This window comes from Wyeomyia smithii, chromosome 2, assembly GCF_029784165.1.
Source record: "Wyeomyia smithii strain HCP4-BCI-WySm-NY-G18 chromosome 2, ASM2978416v1, whole genome shotgun sequence".
Lineage (NCBI taxonomy): Eukaryota > Metazoa > Arthropoda > Insecta > Diptera > Culicidae > Wyeomyia > Wyeomyia smithii.
In genome coordinates this window covers 270,172,129-270,189,604 of record NC_073695.1, presented here as the reverse complement: position 1 = coordinate 270,189,604, position 17,476 = coordinate 270,172,129, and the positions used below count along the sequence as shown (strand labels likewise).

General features: G+C 35.7%; 1 protein-coding gene and 1 long non-coding RNA gene across 4 annotated transcripts; both read right to left on the bottom strand.

Annotated features, from left to right (window-relative positions):
- Positions 1-223: 223 nt before the first annotated feature.
- Positions 224-3,842, bottom strand: LOC129725926 (uncharacterized). 3 transcript variants are annotated; one of them, XR_008728207.1, is made up of 6 exons: positions 3,639-3,842; positions 3,555-3,582; positions 3,274-3,488; positions 3,013-3,209; positions 561-778; positions 224-498 (listed from the first exon to the last, which is right to left on the bottom strand). It is a non-coding gene; the product is annotated as an uncharacterized LOC129725926 (long non-coding RNA). The 3 variants fall into 3 exon arrangements; XR_008728205.1 differs by having other exon boundaries at positions 3,274-3,582; XR_008728206.1 differs by having other exon boundaries at positions 3,318-3,582.
- Positions 3,843-13,922: 10,080 nt separating this feature from the next.
- LOC129725924 (pancreatic triacylglycerol lipase-like) lies at positions 13,923-15,227 on the bottom strand. Its single transcript, XM_055682369.1, has 2 exons — positions 15,099-15,227; positions 13,923-15,040 (listed from the first exon to the last, which is right to left on the bottom strand). The coding sequence occupies exons 1-2, from the start codon at positions 15,139-15,141 to the stop codon at positions 14,076-14,078; spliced, it is 1,008 nt and encodes a 335-aa protein (XP_055538344.1). The 5' UTR covers positions 15,142-15,227; the 3' UTR covers positions 13,923-14,075.
- Between the last annotated feature and the right edge of the window lie 2,249 nt (positions 15,228-17,476).

Below are 17,476 nucleotides of genomic sequence, written 5' to 3'. Positions count from 1 at the left end.
TATAAAGTTTTTTTTAAATTGCTTGTAATTTTATAGCTTATTAAGCTATTAATAGACGGATTTCGGTAAAACAAAAGATTAATAAGCTGGTACTCAACTCACGTGACTGTTGGGTAATGATCTTGTTTATTAGTAAACCAAAGGTTGCTCTAATGGTAATAATAATTTAAGCGAACATTTAGTTAGCTAAATGTAAACTAATATTAAGAAAAAATATACAATGTGCAATGAAAAAAGTCCCGAAAGAGTCGTTTATTAAAACATAAACATTTCATTTCTTACATTCAACAGGAATACATGGTGTTGAACCTTTTTTGCCCAGGTTCTAGTCTTTAATTACATCTAGATTAACGAATTACAGATAGCTTGGTATCGAATAAACAAATAACTCAAGATAACTTAGAACTACGATACTCAATATCTCCTCTTCTGTGTCGCTGTTTTCTTGTGCTGCTCCGTTCTCTCTTCCCGTATCATCAGTGGTCATACATTCAGCAACTAAAAACAGATCAACAGGTAAAAAAGGTTTAAAATACATGAATATATAGAAAACTGATTACTTGCAACAGAAGTGATCTTTTCTTTGATCTCCGGTGAACTGTCGAGCAGCGCAGCGGCTTCACAATGTTTCATGGAATTCCTCGTGACTGACTTTTAGAAAAGGTTCCATAAATTTGACGTTGAATCTCCAATTGATACTCTTGACAATTTCGTAGCATGTATTTTACCCATTGACCGTATTTGCCACATTACTTATCTTTTCCATCATAAAATTTTTCTAAAAAGTCAAAAGATATGTTGAGAAAGTTATACACATTTTTTAAGTTAAACAGCATGATACACTGGTCGACAAAAGCGAAAAAATGTTGCTTTAAAGCTCGAAATCGATGCTCTAGAAAAATTAAAGCTTTTTAACCATTCCTGTCAATTTTGGTGCTCCTAGCCATTACCAAAACGGGTTTATTTACGTGAGTGTTCGTATAGTAATAACTCACCGGGTCCGTCGCTTCAATGTTATGTTTATTAGAAAACTCATGTAAATCTCTGAAAAAATGTTGGTAGCTGGGGGCACCAAAATTCACAGCAATGGCTAAAAATTCATAATCTTTCTTTTTTTTTTCTAGTTTGAACTTTAAGACCACACCTGTGTTGACCAGTGTAATTATTATATAAAATCGTCAGCTATCTATCTCTCTCTTTTTCTTTCTTTCTCTCTCTCTCTCTTTCTCTCTCTCTTTCCTCCTCTTTCTCTTTCTCTCTTTCTTTCTTACTCTCTCTCTCTTTCTTACTCTCTCTCTCTCTCTCTCTCTCTCTCTCTTTCTTACTCTTTCTTACTCGCTCTCTCTTTTTTACTCTCTCTCCCTCTTTCTTACTCTCTCTTTCTCTTACTTACTCTCTTACTCTTTCATACTCTCTCTAAAGTTGGATTAGATTTAGGAGTTAGATCAGAAGTTTATTACAAATACGTTTGGGTTTCACTATTTGCTATCAACCCTCGCAAAACATTTAACACATAACACATTATTTTTGATAAACATACATTTTTGCCCAAAATAAAAACCACATTTTGGATTTATAAAGAAAAAATAGTTGTGAGCTATTTATTTTAAAATATACTGATTTTCATGATCAAATTAATAGGTTTATTGGGTCCTAAAGCTATACCGGTTTTTAAATATCATTTGAAAAAGCCGCGTTTCCTGAGAAAAACGTGATTTTCAAAAAACGTTTATCGTTTTCCTTCGATTTTTAAAGGAAGAATAAAAAAAATTCTCGAATGGTCTTAGATGACGTTTCGCCCATGTGCGGTATATGAGAGAACTGTCATTCAAGGCATTTCGAGCAGATTTTTATCCTTCATATAAAAATCGAAGGAAAATGATAAACATTTTTTTAAAAATCACGTTTTGCTCAGAAAGTTGCACTCTTCCAGCTGATATATAAAAATCAGAACACCGTTCAAAACTTTAGGACCCCATTGCGTATTTCTACAAAAAAAAAAGAAAAAAAATGTAAATATTTTTTTTAAAGTCTGTCTTTTTTAAATCTTTTTTTTATTTATCAAAACTACAAAAAGTTTGCTAAAAAATTGATGGTTGTCTGATCATAATGAAATGAGAAAAAAAGGTCAGAATTTTCTTAAATAAAGAAAAAAAATCAGAGCTGCAACGGTTGCCGCAAAAAATGTAGACAGTAATTTCGTCTTTCCAGAAAAAATATAGACTGTGAGCCAAAAAAAAAGTATAGAAAGAAAACTACGTAAATCTTAGGGGCCATCCACATACCACGTGGACAGATTTAAAACGATTTTCACCCCATCTCACTCCTAAAAAGAATTGCCATGCCGGTTCCTTGGAAGCAATTCATAATAAACGTTAAATTTATCTGCGAGTTTGAAAATGCACTATGAGAAGAAGGGATCTGAAGTTTAGTCACTGTATATTTTACTAGTTTGGCGGAGTGGATTCGGGAACCAATTTATACTGTTATAAAAGAATCAGTCGTATGGAATCTCCATTACCTGGATCCCGTTATAACAGCTTCAATTGATTCCCGAATCCCCTCCGCCAGATTAGTGAAACATACAGTGATTATAATATAAAGTGGAATGTTCTATATGCATCAGTCTTCATATCGTTGGTTTAGTGCAACACTGGCACAACTCAAAATTTTGCATTTTTAGTTTTGGATGGCAAACGATGCCAAATACTGTAAATTTGCCTCCGACAACACCCTGTTTCGAAATTCACAAAATCACCAGAGCTATGAATAGAAATGCTTTCGCTGCACAAATCGAAATTTCTCTATAAAGTTAGTAAAAAAAATTTTAACGTGCTCAAAATATGTGCTTAATAGACCTAAAAGTGTTAGATAAGGATTGGAAATCATAAACTTTAAAGTTTCCTTGAAAATTGAAAAAAAAAATTCGACGTTAATTTTCAAACGCGTTTTTCTCGAAACTATTTTTTGGTTGTACCAGTGTTGCACGAAACCGACGATATAGTTACTCACCTGTCCATCGCGGTCAAATAGTGGGCCATATGCAAGATCTTCGCTTCGATGTATAATTGCAGTATTGGAACCAGGTAGCATATAAGAAGTAGCAATTGGTTGCTCTGTTTCAAATTCTTCTATGGTTTTGCAGACCAAATTAGTATCAACGTTTACCGCAGACATTTTTTCAATGGTTACTAACATCATTAAAGTACCTAAAAATAGAAATGTAGCATTGTTCGGACATAATGGGGTACAAATCTTTGTTTTCTAGCAAACGGTTGATATCAAATTCTTGAATTGATGTAGCTGCCCTTTTCAACCTTTTCTTAGGTGGCACTGCTGTATCGGAGGTATCCATTGACCGTTGTTCTGTCAGATAGGAATGCATCTTCCTCTTCTGCCTCATCAAATGTTGAAATGTTCTTTTTTTTTGATTATACAGGGAATGTTACCTCTGTTAGATTCTGGTTTGGAAGACGCAATTTTCGGCTCTATTAGGGTGTCAGAAAAGAAATTTTCCGTCAATCCATTGCGGCGGAACCACAGTTATCACTTACTGGCTTTGTATCACACAGAAGAAATTTCCTGTAGATGAAAGATAATTAGCGAATAGGTTGATCTGACTTCCTATTCACAATTACTTTGCATCACGAAAACTTAGTATATTTTGCAAAGTAACTCAATAAAACTTGGTAAATAAAGACAAAAAACGGAATTACATTGGAGGCTGAAACCGCGGAAAAACAATGAAAACTGAGACTGGACAGATGTTGACACTTGACAGCGGCATAGCAATGCCGCAATGACCAGGGATGCCAGAAAATTTAAACTGAACAGCAACAGCAAATTTATGTGCAATTTTCAAAATTTACAAGAATTTCATTATTTATTGTCGAAATATGAGAAGTATATGGTAGGTTACAACAACATAAGAAAAATCGATCCAGGCTAATCGATTAAATCGGTGAATCGATTAATTTCAAAAGAATAGATTCAATTTTTTTTCTAAATCTTTTCCAATATTAACTGACACACAACACTACATCGTTAATTACTGCGTAACTGTTATTCGCGACTACGAAGTTGAAAGAGATTTTAAAGACTGTTTGCACCTAGGCGAACTCTCGTATGCAATTGTCAAAATGTGTACGATGACAAAAGCAAAAATATTTCCTTTCTTCTTTTTCTCATGCAAAAACCAAACAAATATCAGCACCTTCGTAGTCGTGAATATGTTGCTTGTTTTCAAGCTGCTTTTTTTAGAAAATAAAACAATAAAAATGAATAATATAATACTTATAAAAAGTATATATGGAGCAATATATCCACAGAAACGTTAAAAATAAAGTCGATGAGCATTAAAAATTTTCGTAAACATCATTGAAGAGAGAAAATACCAATGTCGGCGCACGGCTTGACAGTTGCTTACATCCGCACACGCAACTAAAACCAAAATTTGCTGACTATTCTGTAGATCTGGCATGCATGATTATGTCAAATTAGCCGGTACGCTTTGTTTAGAGGCGTGTGCAAAAAGCTAATATTCCAGCAGTTATGCAATGCCTGTTCAACATTTAATAGACCAGAATGTTTAGAAGCATATTCACTTTAGACACAGTACACGTCATATTACAGATTAGCTCAGATGCATTCATCGATGACCGCCAAGCAATGGATCGCAAGTTCGTATCTCAACAGAAACTGAACAAAAGAGGATGATTTTAAGAGGGTGGTATTTCCTTCTAATATAAATTAAAAATTTACCCATAACGTTTCGACAAGCAAAAAACTAATAAAGCTAATAATAATAATTTTAATGAAAAAATCGATTTTTTTGTTGCATTTTGTTTGTGCTAAAAGAGCTGAATTAATGTCGATTAAACTTTTTTCCACGCTACTATTCAGCATTAGCTGCATAAGTATGTACTAATGCGCGAAATAAACGTTTGCAAACATTATTATTGAACATGCGTTTAACAAGAGCATTTCAAAAGTCGGGCAACGGTTTAACAGATGTTCGATGACTATTTTCTTCAACTGGTCGAACACATACAGAACAGTAGCCTAATAAATGTTTTTCGGTGCATCTGTTCAACGCTGGTTTAACAAGTGTTGGATGAAATGTTCTGCTGTTGTTGTTTGAAACCCTCTTCGCCGTTCCTAAACTACTGTGTGTCGGATAATTTCTCCAAATTTAACTGAACAACCATTGAACAGAAGTTTTCTAATTTCCATCTCGGTTGTTGTTCAACTCGAGCCTAACAAAAGTGGTTGAGTAAATGTTTACGCAACAATAATTGTTTCTTGGGAAGTCTTTGGTCTACCAATGAAAAACGAATTTTTTATAAAAAAAACACTTGTCCTTCGACATAGCCTCCATCCAGATTATTGCACCTATCGCAGCAGTCCTCTAATATTTCGATATCAGGTTTGTAGCATTACACGTCAAGTCCTTCAAAATATTCGTTTGTTCCCGACTCTACCTCTTCATTCGAGTGGAAATTCCTACAGAGGGCAACATTTCCAACCGAGGAAACAAAAAAGGTCGCAGGTTATTTCGCGTATATCAGAGAAACGCATTCAATTGAAGTTCTTGCACCAAACTACAAATCTTTGTCGCTGCCTCAATATATCAGCAGTAAAACACAAGTTAAATCATTCTTATCAAGTTTCGTATAGTAAAAGATTTTCAGTATCTAATCAAACAAATGAAAATATATCAACAGTAATGATGTTTCAACAGCTTTTCGATATATCTGGAGAATTTCTGCAAGAACGTTGTCCATTACTTGAAGGATTGCATCCAAATCCTGAAGGGTCTGGTTAATACTCTCTAAACTGACTTCAAACATTGGGATATGTTCTACAGATTCAGCATTTTCAGATCCGTCATTTTCAAATCCTGCGTCTTTTTGAATGACACTTTACAAAATGTCCTGGTCTGTCATTAGAGAACATATGATAACGTTAACTATCATTTGAAGGTGTTTGAAGTACAAATCCAACTTTTCGAAAGCAGTTTGCAATATTATTCGGCGTGACGTCTTCGGACCATTCTCTTGAATAAGATTTATCGCGTCTGTTGGTTGATGGAAATGTCATGTGGATCATATTTGCTGATGGTTCCGGGTAGAGTCTCCTTTCAATCGTTCGTCTGCAGTGCGACCTACTGATACCTGAACATAATTTTACGAAAAATCGACATTGCTTCAACAATGGGGTGCCAATGGAATGTTTACGAGAAATAAGATTCACGAATTTCGTTCAGTAGTAATTAAAAACCTAAATTAATCCACCTAGCGGTCAGACTCAGCCTTTCTCATTCAAACTTATTATTTGTAAAATAGATTTACATGAATGCTTAAATCCAATAAATGTTTATCCACTCTTTGGGTTCTAAAATATTGATGTTGTAATTAAAGTATAAAATATGAAATTTGACGTAATGTTAGTACTTAAGAAATAGCGAAATAAAAGCAATGACTCTTAATTTCGAACAATTTAATCACGAGCGATGCCGGGAACGTTCAGATAGTACGATACCACATTTAAATTATGTTGAGGTCATATATATTGATCGAAGCAGGTAAAGTGTTGAATAGTCTTTGAATTTCTTTTCTTTCTAAAACTTTTAAACAGCATATAAAATTGTTATGAAGTTTGTTATTTGTAAGTTTGAGAGATGACTCATTTGTATGACACTAGTTATGTTCAAATAAGTCGTGTAATACTTGAAATAATAGACTTTCGTTGTTTTACAAATTAAAACATAACGCTTGCTTAAGTTTGATTACAATCAAATGAAAAGGTAACGTATGGGGCAGCCAAACTTTGAAACCACGTGTTCATAATTCATAACTCATAATTCATCAGTTAACCCTTAACTAGCCCGTTCATCTGATATCAATATTGTTCAAATCGGTTGTGTAGTTTCTAAGATAATGAAGTTTCGTGATTTTCACATTTCGATACATTACAGACGAAGTTACAGTCCGATTACTGCAAAATTCAATAGGGTGTTATAAGGTAGGTAGACCTTTTATTTGATACTAATTCTGTGGAAATCGGGTCAACCATCTCTGAGAAATATGAGTGAGTCCAAGTAAGTTGTCTTGGAATATGTTTCTTTTCATAGCTGGATTTCACATTTTTAAACATAACAGGCAAAGTAATAATCCGTTTGTAAAAAAAAAACAATAAGGTCTTATGGGACAACAAGACCTTTCATATGACACTAATTTTATAAAAATCGGGCCAGCCATCTCTGAGAAACATGAGTGAGATTAAATAGTCTCCAGAACACGTTTCTTTCCATAACTTCTGAACCACATGTTCAATCTTCATAAAATTCAAAAGTTAAGGGTTTTTGAGGTAGCTCGTTCATTTGAAACTAACTTTAATCAAATCAGATGTGTGGTTGCTGAGATATTGATGTTTCGTGATTTTTACACTTTGATACATAACCTCTAAACTAGAAATTAGATTACAATAAAATTCAATAGGGTCTTATAGGGCAACTAGACCTTTCATTTGCAATCAATTTCATTGAAATCTGTTCGGTCAGACCATCTCTGAGGATAGTGAGTGCGAAAAAAGGTGCACATACACACGTACACACCCGCACACAAACATATACACCTATACATGCTTATATGCAGAAAATGCTCGATTCGTCTAATTGAGTCGAGTAGTATATGACATTCGGCCATTTGGATCACTGTTCTACTTTTAATTAGCCAGTGATCGTTAGGAGGAAGTCAATATGTTTACTTTCATTATGTGATTTCACATTTTCATGAACAACGGACAAAGTTACAATCCGATTGCAATGAAATTCAATAGCAACCTATGGGGCAACTAGACCTTCCATTTGACACTAATTTTGTGAAAATCGGTTCAGCCATCTCTGAGAAAAATGAGTGAGTTTAAACAACCTCAGGATAACTTTTCTTTACATAACTTTTGAACCATATGTTCAATCATTACGAAATTCAAAAGTTAAGGGTTCTGGAGATAGCCCAATCATTTGAAACCAATTTTATTAAAATCGGTTGTGTGGTTTCTGAGATATTAATGTTTCGTGATTTTTACATTTTGATACATAACCTCTAAACTAAAAATCCGATTACAATGAAATTCAATAGCAACCTATGGCACAACTAGACCTTTCATTTGCAATTAATTTTATGAAAATCGGTCCAGCCATCTCTGAGAAAAGTGAGTGAGAAAAAAAAGTTGCACATACATACACACACACACACACACACACACATATACACACATTCATACATACATACAGAAAATGCTCAGTTCGTCGAAAGGGGTCGAGTGGTATATACATTCGGCAATTAGGACCACTTTTATACCTTTGGTTTTTCCAGTGATTGCTATACCTTTCTAGGAGAAAGGCAAAAATGGACTTTTCTCGGATGGTGATAGAAAAAAAAAAGCTAGACAAATAATTGATTCTAATGAATTTCCCATGGAAGGTAATTATATAGGCTCATTTGCAAAAGCAATTCCATGCCCTTGCGAGTGGCTTTCCGGGAGTTTACTGGAACATTCGCCATGGTGGACGAAAACATGCGTGTAAGCATGTTTTGAATTCTTTCTTCGTTTTATTTATCAATTCCTCCTCAACTTTCGCATCAAAATTGTTGGAGTAAGTCTTACGCTTCTGGTTTGGTCAGAAACTCTGGATGGGACGCAGCTGGGGAACGGACCTCCCGATCAAGCGTACGCAGCGATGTAGCCACTTTTCCCTCGGTCTTCCTCTTCTTTGGAGTTTCTTGTCGCTTCATTGTTTTCACCATTACGGTTACACGGTGCTCCCACAGACCGTTATTATAAAAAAAATGCACCAAAGAATCTGAGACCTGAGTACACCATTCGATTCGTTATGACGCACAGTGCGTTGAGCCATAGACAAAAATCGTTTTTCTTTCTTTTTTATTTAGATGCACCAAGTACCCAGACGTGTTCAGAGATATCTCCTGGGTTGTGAACAAGTATTGGTGAGCTTTGGGAAGCATCACAAATACTAATACAAGCATAGCAAGCGTCAGCGTTCAGAGCAATCACTAGTTTCACATTTCGTGCTAAATTGTCGCGCGTTTTCTAAACGTTGGTAAAACTTAATTACTTCGTGTATTCCAATAAAACAAAATGGAAAATAACAATCATGGTTAGTGCAATATATTTCATTGATAGAGAGACTTGGTTTCGATTGCGTGTATGATTAATCGGTATGATGAGTTGGTGAAGGGATTACTGCCGCTCATGGCAAGTCCGTCACATTTGCGATTTTGTGCTGATAAGGAAACAGCAATTAAAAATCGTTACGTTTTAGTAGAAATTTTGCGCTCGTATCTTTTTTTAAATAAGACTGTCAAAAGAATTTGTTACTGCTATGACAAACAACTACTTATACGTCAAAAAGCGTGCATGAACATCAAATCTTGATTAAATTATGTTTAAAATCATAATCTGGGACCCATATGCGATTACTTTTACGATACCTAGCCAGAATGATAGCAAATCAGTCACATAGCCACCTGCGACCGGTGATGAAAAACAAACTGGGTACTGCAAATCGATTCCAGTGCTAGGCTTGCGTTTGAAACAAATCCGTCGCTAGTCGATCTACAAACGGCCTTCTATCGTGCTTCCACAGAATGATTGAATGATTTTATAGCGAGAAGCATATCACAATGTGGTTATAACTGCGCCATCCACTTGTTTTTCTAATTGATACTATTGATAAATTCAAAATCATCTCAGGTCGAGGAACTTATTCTAATTTTTTTTGAGAGCGCCCGCACGTACGTGGCGGGCCAGCTTCTACACATCAGTGGAAATAAATGTGATATCATCAGAAGACCGATATTCCTTTGTAAAAACAGCTCAGAAGCGTACCAAATTATTCGATATGACTATTGACGCAGTCTCCAAAACGAAATTCACCGTTTCTCAATATATGATGAATGATTTTTACCCACGGCCCAACATGGATAAAATACGAAGAGTAGTATTTACTGAAGCATGGTTTAACTTACAGTACAGTGAGTAGTAACATATCTAATGATGATGGCCAAATAAAATTCTGTTCACCGTTAAAAAAGATTAAAGAAAAAATTAGCTGAAAGTAGCACCTGGTAAAAGCTTCTCCTCGAAGAAAATAATGTAGTATCAGCGAGACAAGAACGGTCGCGATTATAAAAGGTGCTACTGAATGCCATAATTTCAGTTGTAAACGAAGAGAAGAAGTAGTTAAAGAATAATCGAGTAAAAACTGAGCATTGATAGATTTTTATAGTTTCAACTCTTGAAATAATAAAAACAAATAGTACCAAACAGCTTCCAAACATTGATTCGAATTTTTGTCCTATCCTCAGATACACACACATGTGAAGAACAGCTTTGTTTTCTTGTAATTTATTAGTACAAAGTATTGGCAGAACAAGTAGCGATTCCAAAATTTTCTAAAAATCAATTTTCGATAGCAAAAAGCGCATCTTTTATTTCTTCCGTTCTAAATGCTTAGGTATAGTAAAATTCAAACGAGCCACTTATCAAATATCACCAGGTCAACTGGAACATCAAACTCTAAACCTGAAGACCATAAACTATTGTAAACATCATAAATTTCATAATTATTATTGGCTGTGGGACTCACTTGCAATGATTTTTTCTATGGGACCGACTTGCGATCATTTTTGCTATGGGACGAACTGACTTGCTATTTTTTTCATAGTTGCTCAGAACAAAGTATTCAAAATTATGTGTTTTTTCGAAAGCACAGATGAAAAAACGACGATTCCACCAATAAAATCAAAATTGATAAAAATGCAATTGGGACAGACTTGCCATTAGCGGCAGATTAATCCTTAAAAAACGCGAACTCAAACTTTCGTTAGTGTTTTAAAAAAGTTCCACCGAGTTCCTCTCTCAAACATACATCAAAAGTTTGCTTGAAGTGTCCTCTACAAAATATATAAAAATTAGCTGCAACTTCCTGCAACTTTGAGAGATTTTTTATTTTTCGTATGTCAATGCCGATCGCTCGTGAAACGGCATATATTTGAAAAGTGGTTTAACTGCAATGCAAGCAAAAGAACATCATGTGTATTTCGATATTGTCTCTACCAGAAGACACAGTCGAGCATGTTTATGAAGATTCGCACAAGTTTTCTGCTGTATGTTGTCCGACATTGAACTCGAAATGGGAGAAATGCAATAGAATAAAAAAGTATTATATGAAAAAGCATGAAATTTGGTTAGAGTCACCGCTTGCTCTTCCTCGATTCAGTGAGAATAATAATTATGAATACAACCACATTTCTTCTCGTGGACGTGCTCAAAAACTTTTTGAAAGCTGCTCAACCAGAATTAAAAAATGTCGAGTTGCAGAGCTCGATGAAAATACCTCCCCAAAAGAATTAGTATTTGCTGCTACCGTTTCGAACAACTATTCCAATTAGTCTGAATATGACCCAAAACTTGATTTGATAATATAATATGCATCATGAAGAATTTTAAATTGTTTGTTACTCTGGTTTTTAAATATATAAAAAATAATTAAAATAATACGTAAATGAATACTTAAAAAATCTTTTTTTTTTCATTATGATTGCGCATAAGTCGCTTTTGCAATTATGTAAAAGTAAGTAAAACATAGAAACCGCAGTTTTCGTTACAATGTACAACTTTTACAAAGAGATTAACGGTTTCTGGTATACGGTGAGTGCGTTGGCGTTTGGGACAGTTTTGTGATTTAGTGTATCACATAAGACCGTTATGCATTTAGTAGCTCTGAAGGTAACGAACAACTTTCCTTGTTACATCAACATGTTTTATCGACAAAATTATAGACAAAAAACTGACTTTAAAGAGGGGTGTTCAACAAAAAAACTCTATTTGGTCGTGTCCAACGTACAGATAGGACATCGCAGTATTCAGCAATTGTTTTTCTTTTCAAATTTTCCATAACTTTGCTGAAGGAAGCAATCTGGTATATTGAAAAGTAGAAAAAATATTAGTTAGAAATATTAGTTAGTTAGATAAAATACTGTTAGGTGGATTGATCGAAAAAATAAAAACGTCAAAAGTAAGGCCTTGTTCCATGGAACAATTTTGCTGAAGACATTGAGTACATAAAATCAATTTTTCACAGTCAAATCTAGGACGATCACGATTTTTCGAGCTTAGACCACTGTGCACTGTGGGATTTTCAAATAAATCTTTCCACCAATTGTTAATGTCTTGAAATATAACCCTTGGAACGTGTAGAAACTATTTTGGAAGTTATTTCATAAAATGGTGGTTGAGAAACGTGCTTTACAATAAGTATTTCGTCGTTTTTATATCACTTTTTTGTACTTTACAACCTTCAAAAGAGCATTACTCAAAGGAATTGAAAATGTCAACGATTCTTATCAGTACCACCAGAGTAAGTGATTCTATAATAAAGTTAAACTTTGTTCTGGCGTTGGGTTTTATGTATGTATTAATTAACGAATGGTACGTACCGTTTTCCAATAATATTTTCTAACTGTTCTTAACAATTATATGGTTCAATTTTGTTGACACATATTTTGAAACGCTGGCTTTTTTTAACTACTACTACTTTTTGTAAGAAAATCATTTCGAATAAATCGATTTCGTTTTTTTGTTTCATGATTTTTAAGGGTTTAGTAACTGCTTTGTTATGATGTTTTCAAACGGCGCGTTTGGTACAAACTCTAAGTCAAATTTAAAAAATCTATACCGAGCGTCTTAGCAGAGTGATTGAGAAATCAAAGAAATAGTTATCGGTTTCCGTTATACTCTACTAGAAAATTTTTTGGAAATAAATATTGAAATTCAGTCCGCGCAAATATATATTTCGACAGTGACATACAGTCTTCCTCAGTGCTTATGTGGACTGGTAAAGAGCAAAGCGTAAATCCTGTTTTTTATTTGTAGTAGGTAAAAATGAAAATTTAGCACTCTTAATTGGAGTTAGGTAGGAAATTATGCGGTCGATTGTTTACCGTACCATGTCTGGGGTTTTTGGGAAGCAGATTGAATAGCCATGAGGGGTGATTACCTGCGTCTTTGTTGAGAAGCGTGCATGAGTGTTGTTTATAAATTTCTAAACTTTCAGCTACGTCTAATTTCCATAAATTATTAACGGGGCGGAGGAAGTGAATGTTATCCGAAGTTAGTGGATGTTCCTCGTTAAAAATATGTTCAGCCACTTTTGATTTGAAAAGGTGTGGTGGGGCATTTCTTGAAACTTTACTTGCTTTTGTCACTTCTGCGAAATGTTCTTTGAAACGTATCCCTAGGTTACGTTTAGTTTGTCCAATGCAAACCATGTCACAGTGACTGCATGCAATTTTATAAATTCCAGCTTTGTTCAGGGTATCAATAGGGTCTTAGGGTAGACCCCAATTTTGTTTTGAGTTGGGTATTTCTACTAGTGTAGACAATATCCATCCCAAATTTCCTAAATTTTGAACGAAGTGGGCGTGTCAAGTTAACGTCATATTCAACGGCTACCCTTTTCAGATCTTCTGTTATTGGGGTGAGTGTTGTAAAAGATTCGGAATGTCACAGTCGAAATATATATTTGCGCGGACTGAATTTCAATATTTATTTCCAAAAAAAATTTTGGTACAGTATAACGGAAACCGATAACTATTTCTTTGATTTCACAAACTCTAAGTTCAAACTGTTGCTCCTGTCGTTTGTATGAAGCTGGTGTTATGCGTCACGACACACTTAATTCAGCTAGGTTGTCTCGTTTGGAGGCCATCAGCAAAACAAATTCTTTTTTTACTTTCCACATGTATTCAGTTACATATACATCACGAGCGTACCACTTGAGTTTAAATTGATCGACTCTTATAGCGTTAAAGAAAAATTGAAATAAAAATCAATCGTTTATTTTCAAAACGTTTTATTTTTATTTATGTACAAATGCATTATATTAAAGTCTAACTTGAATGTGTAAAAAGTTGATCCTTTTCTGTTGGAAAAGATTGCGTGTTAAGTTTAAACATACTTAGCATGTTCAGTGTGTTCCAGTTCACCAATCAACCCTGTGCAAAGGGAGCTGCAGAATTGGTTCTAAGGTGGAAAACACCATTGACACCCCGACCATGGTTGGACGGTTCTCCACCCATCATCGCATCCGCACCGCTGGGAGTGCAATTTCCAGCGTTGATTTCATCATGGGAACCACATCGGGTCGCTCTAAAACCAGTCGCGGACGAGATCGATTCGGCAAACATCTCGTGGGATCGTGTATGAGCACAATTTCCGGTCAAATCAATTCCGCATCCGGGCTGGGAACGTCCTCCGTTGGGATAGAAATTTGCATCACCCAGTGGTAAGTTGAAGCCCAACAGGCCAGCGTTCGAGAAAATGGCCTCAACATACTGAGCATCGTTGGAAGTTAGCAGGTCCGGTTGACCCAGCGAGAAAAGAGGGCCAGCTGGATCCAACCCAATTACACTGTGGATTTCACCGTTCTGAAATTTACCCGCGTTTCCAGCAGCGTGTGCTCCCAAACTGTGTCCAATAATGCTGATAGTATTTCGAGACACTCCAGACGCAGATACTAACGTGTTAATCATGCGGGATACGATTTCCCCAACGGCATTCACTCGGTTTCTGGCACTGATATAGTTAATGGTTTGCGCTCCTGCACCCCAATCGACGCTGATAACGTTGAAGTCACCAACAGCGAAGTAGTTACTCCGTATATTTGTGTGCACCGCAGATGATCCGTCGTTGTTCCATCCGTGAACTGTAAACCTTGTCGGATGATTTGGATTGAAGTTGGAATTCTGAACAGTGCTGGGGTCACTCCAAACTAACACTTGCTCATCGTTGGGGTTTGATCGGGTGTACAACCGGAAAATGATATCGGATTCGGCATTGAAGAACGGTTCCAAGTCGGCATCGATAACGCTGTACGGGTCCTGGTTGACCAGGTGTAGGTTACCTCGAGCATCATAAACCAAACTGTGCCGCTGTTCAACCGGAATGGCGTGCACTAAAACGAAACTGAAACATTAGCTGACTATTTTTTTAGATTGAAAGGTCGAAATTACCAATGAGTGCCAAGGAAAGTAATAATACTACCGTGTAATGCATTTTAGTTTCGAGCAGTCGAATTGCTAAGTAGAAATGCCATGGTGTGGCGGGAAGCACTTTATTTTATACTGTGTTACTAATCCATTTTGCGCATTCTGTAGTTTTTCCGATAAGCAGGTAGTTTTTCCGATAATTCCAGGACACCATTACAAGACAATCAATCATAAAGATTCGGGAGTTACGTCGGCAGGCAGCTGGGGTCCGTTTTGAATGTCGTCAATCTTATCTGTTCTGTTCTTTCTGATTGAGTACGGACAGCCAGTCTGACAAAAGCGTTTGATTGAGCTTAGCGCTGCTTAAGTCTTTGATAAAGATTTCACATTGAGATACGTAATTTGCACTACTGATAGGGTTGCCAAAATGTGGGATACAAAATGCATTGTAGCAGTAACTTTGCATAGAGAAGCTAAACGCCTGTCTCATTTATCAATTTACAAAAAATTACGAGTGTTGGTAAGCCAGAACCGAATTTAGGGGTTTTTGGTCAAACCTACACTTCAGTCAGATCTGGTCACGCTAGTATCAGCAGTATTTATGGTATCAATGATTTATGACTGAATTAAGACGCTTGGATTTCCTATGACGTCTAATTGAATCCGCGGTACTTACGCACATTTGAAATATCAGAAGGAAATGAACTTCAAGTTGTTGGTAGTCAACTACTTTCTTGTTATCTGTATAACGGCATGCAGCAGGAGAAAATTGTTCATTGACCGATTTGAGGATTCGTTGAAACGTAGAATAAGCTGGGGTAACTATCTCTGTATTCAAGTAAAAAAATAAAAACGTTGAAAATTGATTTATTTTGAGAGTTTCAAAAATGTTAACAATTTTTCCCTTGCGTGTGCGCATAGTGTATTCTAAGTTAGGAGTTGAAAAATACATTTGAAGTTAAAACGTATTTATGTTTTTGTTTCGACGTGTTACTAACGCGATATTGATCGACTGTGAAAGTGATAACAAATATGTTGCAGCCTGTATCCAGTAGGAAATTGAATTCTATTATCAAAAGACAAAAATCATACTGGTCTGAATCGGGAAAATCCCACAATAAACTCACTCAAATAAGCAAAAAACAATCATTGTTGGCAGAGCTTTTTATTGTTATCATTATTGCACACAATTAAAGGAGGTTTAAAACTGTAAATTAGATTAGCCCTATAAGAGCCTACCGTTACGGGTTTAGCTTTTTACAGATAAGCTTTCACCAACGTAAACAAGTCACAAGCAAAATATAAACAGAGCTCATAGTCTCAACAGACACAGTCCTGGTCTCGACATCAACGACTGTCCTAGCTCTGGTGCATTTCCCAGCCAAACGATGAATTGGTCCGATTCGACAAAATTTCGCATACGCTTTCGCTGTGGAAGACTATATTTCTTCACGAGTAGAAACAGATTACTAACATTGAAAAATGTATAGGATCTTGGCTGTAAATAATATGAATTAAATAAATATGAGGGTGATTACTGTAATAAATTCCTTAAGTTGCCCTAAGATTACATATTCTAAACAGCTTTAGGAACCGCCTGTGTATTCAGACGAAATACTCGAAATGTGTTGGGTGAAACTCAAACAGTAGTATATTAATCTGTTCTCTATCGTTTTCTCTGTTAGAACTTGTTTTTAGATTGTAAAACTAAGTTAGCAAACTTTAACAATCATCAATCAAAGTTACCAATCGAGGGACACTATTCCAATCACCCCGAACCTATTTTAAGCAGTTTCCATCTGTTTTGCAGGCGTTTATTTTTCAACGCCCGAAGTGGCTCCTGAATGGCTGCAATATAGGTCGATTTGTTTCAATTGCAATTGTTCACAGATTTCTTTGTGATTAACGGTATTTCTTATATTCGTGGGACAGCTAGACAATAATAGTTTTCGTTTCCATCATTGAAATTGTTGATATTGATCAAAGTGCAGGAGTTTGAGGCCTGCTTTCCTCGACTGAATTAAATAGGCGCTACTGCTTAAGCCGTTCCCTACCCTACTTATCGCAAAAAGTGATCTTAGATATTGTTAACATAATAATAATACGATCCCATCGACATTAACGTCTCTCCCGAGCCGAGACTCGAATCTGCGATGACTGGCTTCTCAGCATCCGGGGTCAAGTCCAACTGGAATGCTAAAATTATAATTACACATGCGAATCAAACATATATTCTCCAGTGCGATTTTGATTCATCGTTCGAGCTTGAGTCGTACAAATAGCTAGCCAGGTAGATTAGATTAGGCTTTTTGCCAACAGCAGGAGCCTAAATTTAGCACTGATCCCTTGTTTCAGATGTACCTCGGTACACCAATTCTACCAATTCTTGATAAAAGGAGATT

Excerpts from the sequence above, each read along its gene's own strand:
- LOC129725924 (XM_055682369.1), bottom strand. The coding sequence starts at position 15,141 with ATGCATTACACGGTAGTATTATTACTTTCCTTGGCACTCATTG. Across the intron at positions 15,041-15,098 it reads ACTTTCCTTGGCACTCATTG|TGCACGCCATTCCGGTTGAA; the intron begins GTAATTTCGACC and ends GTTTCGTTTTAG.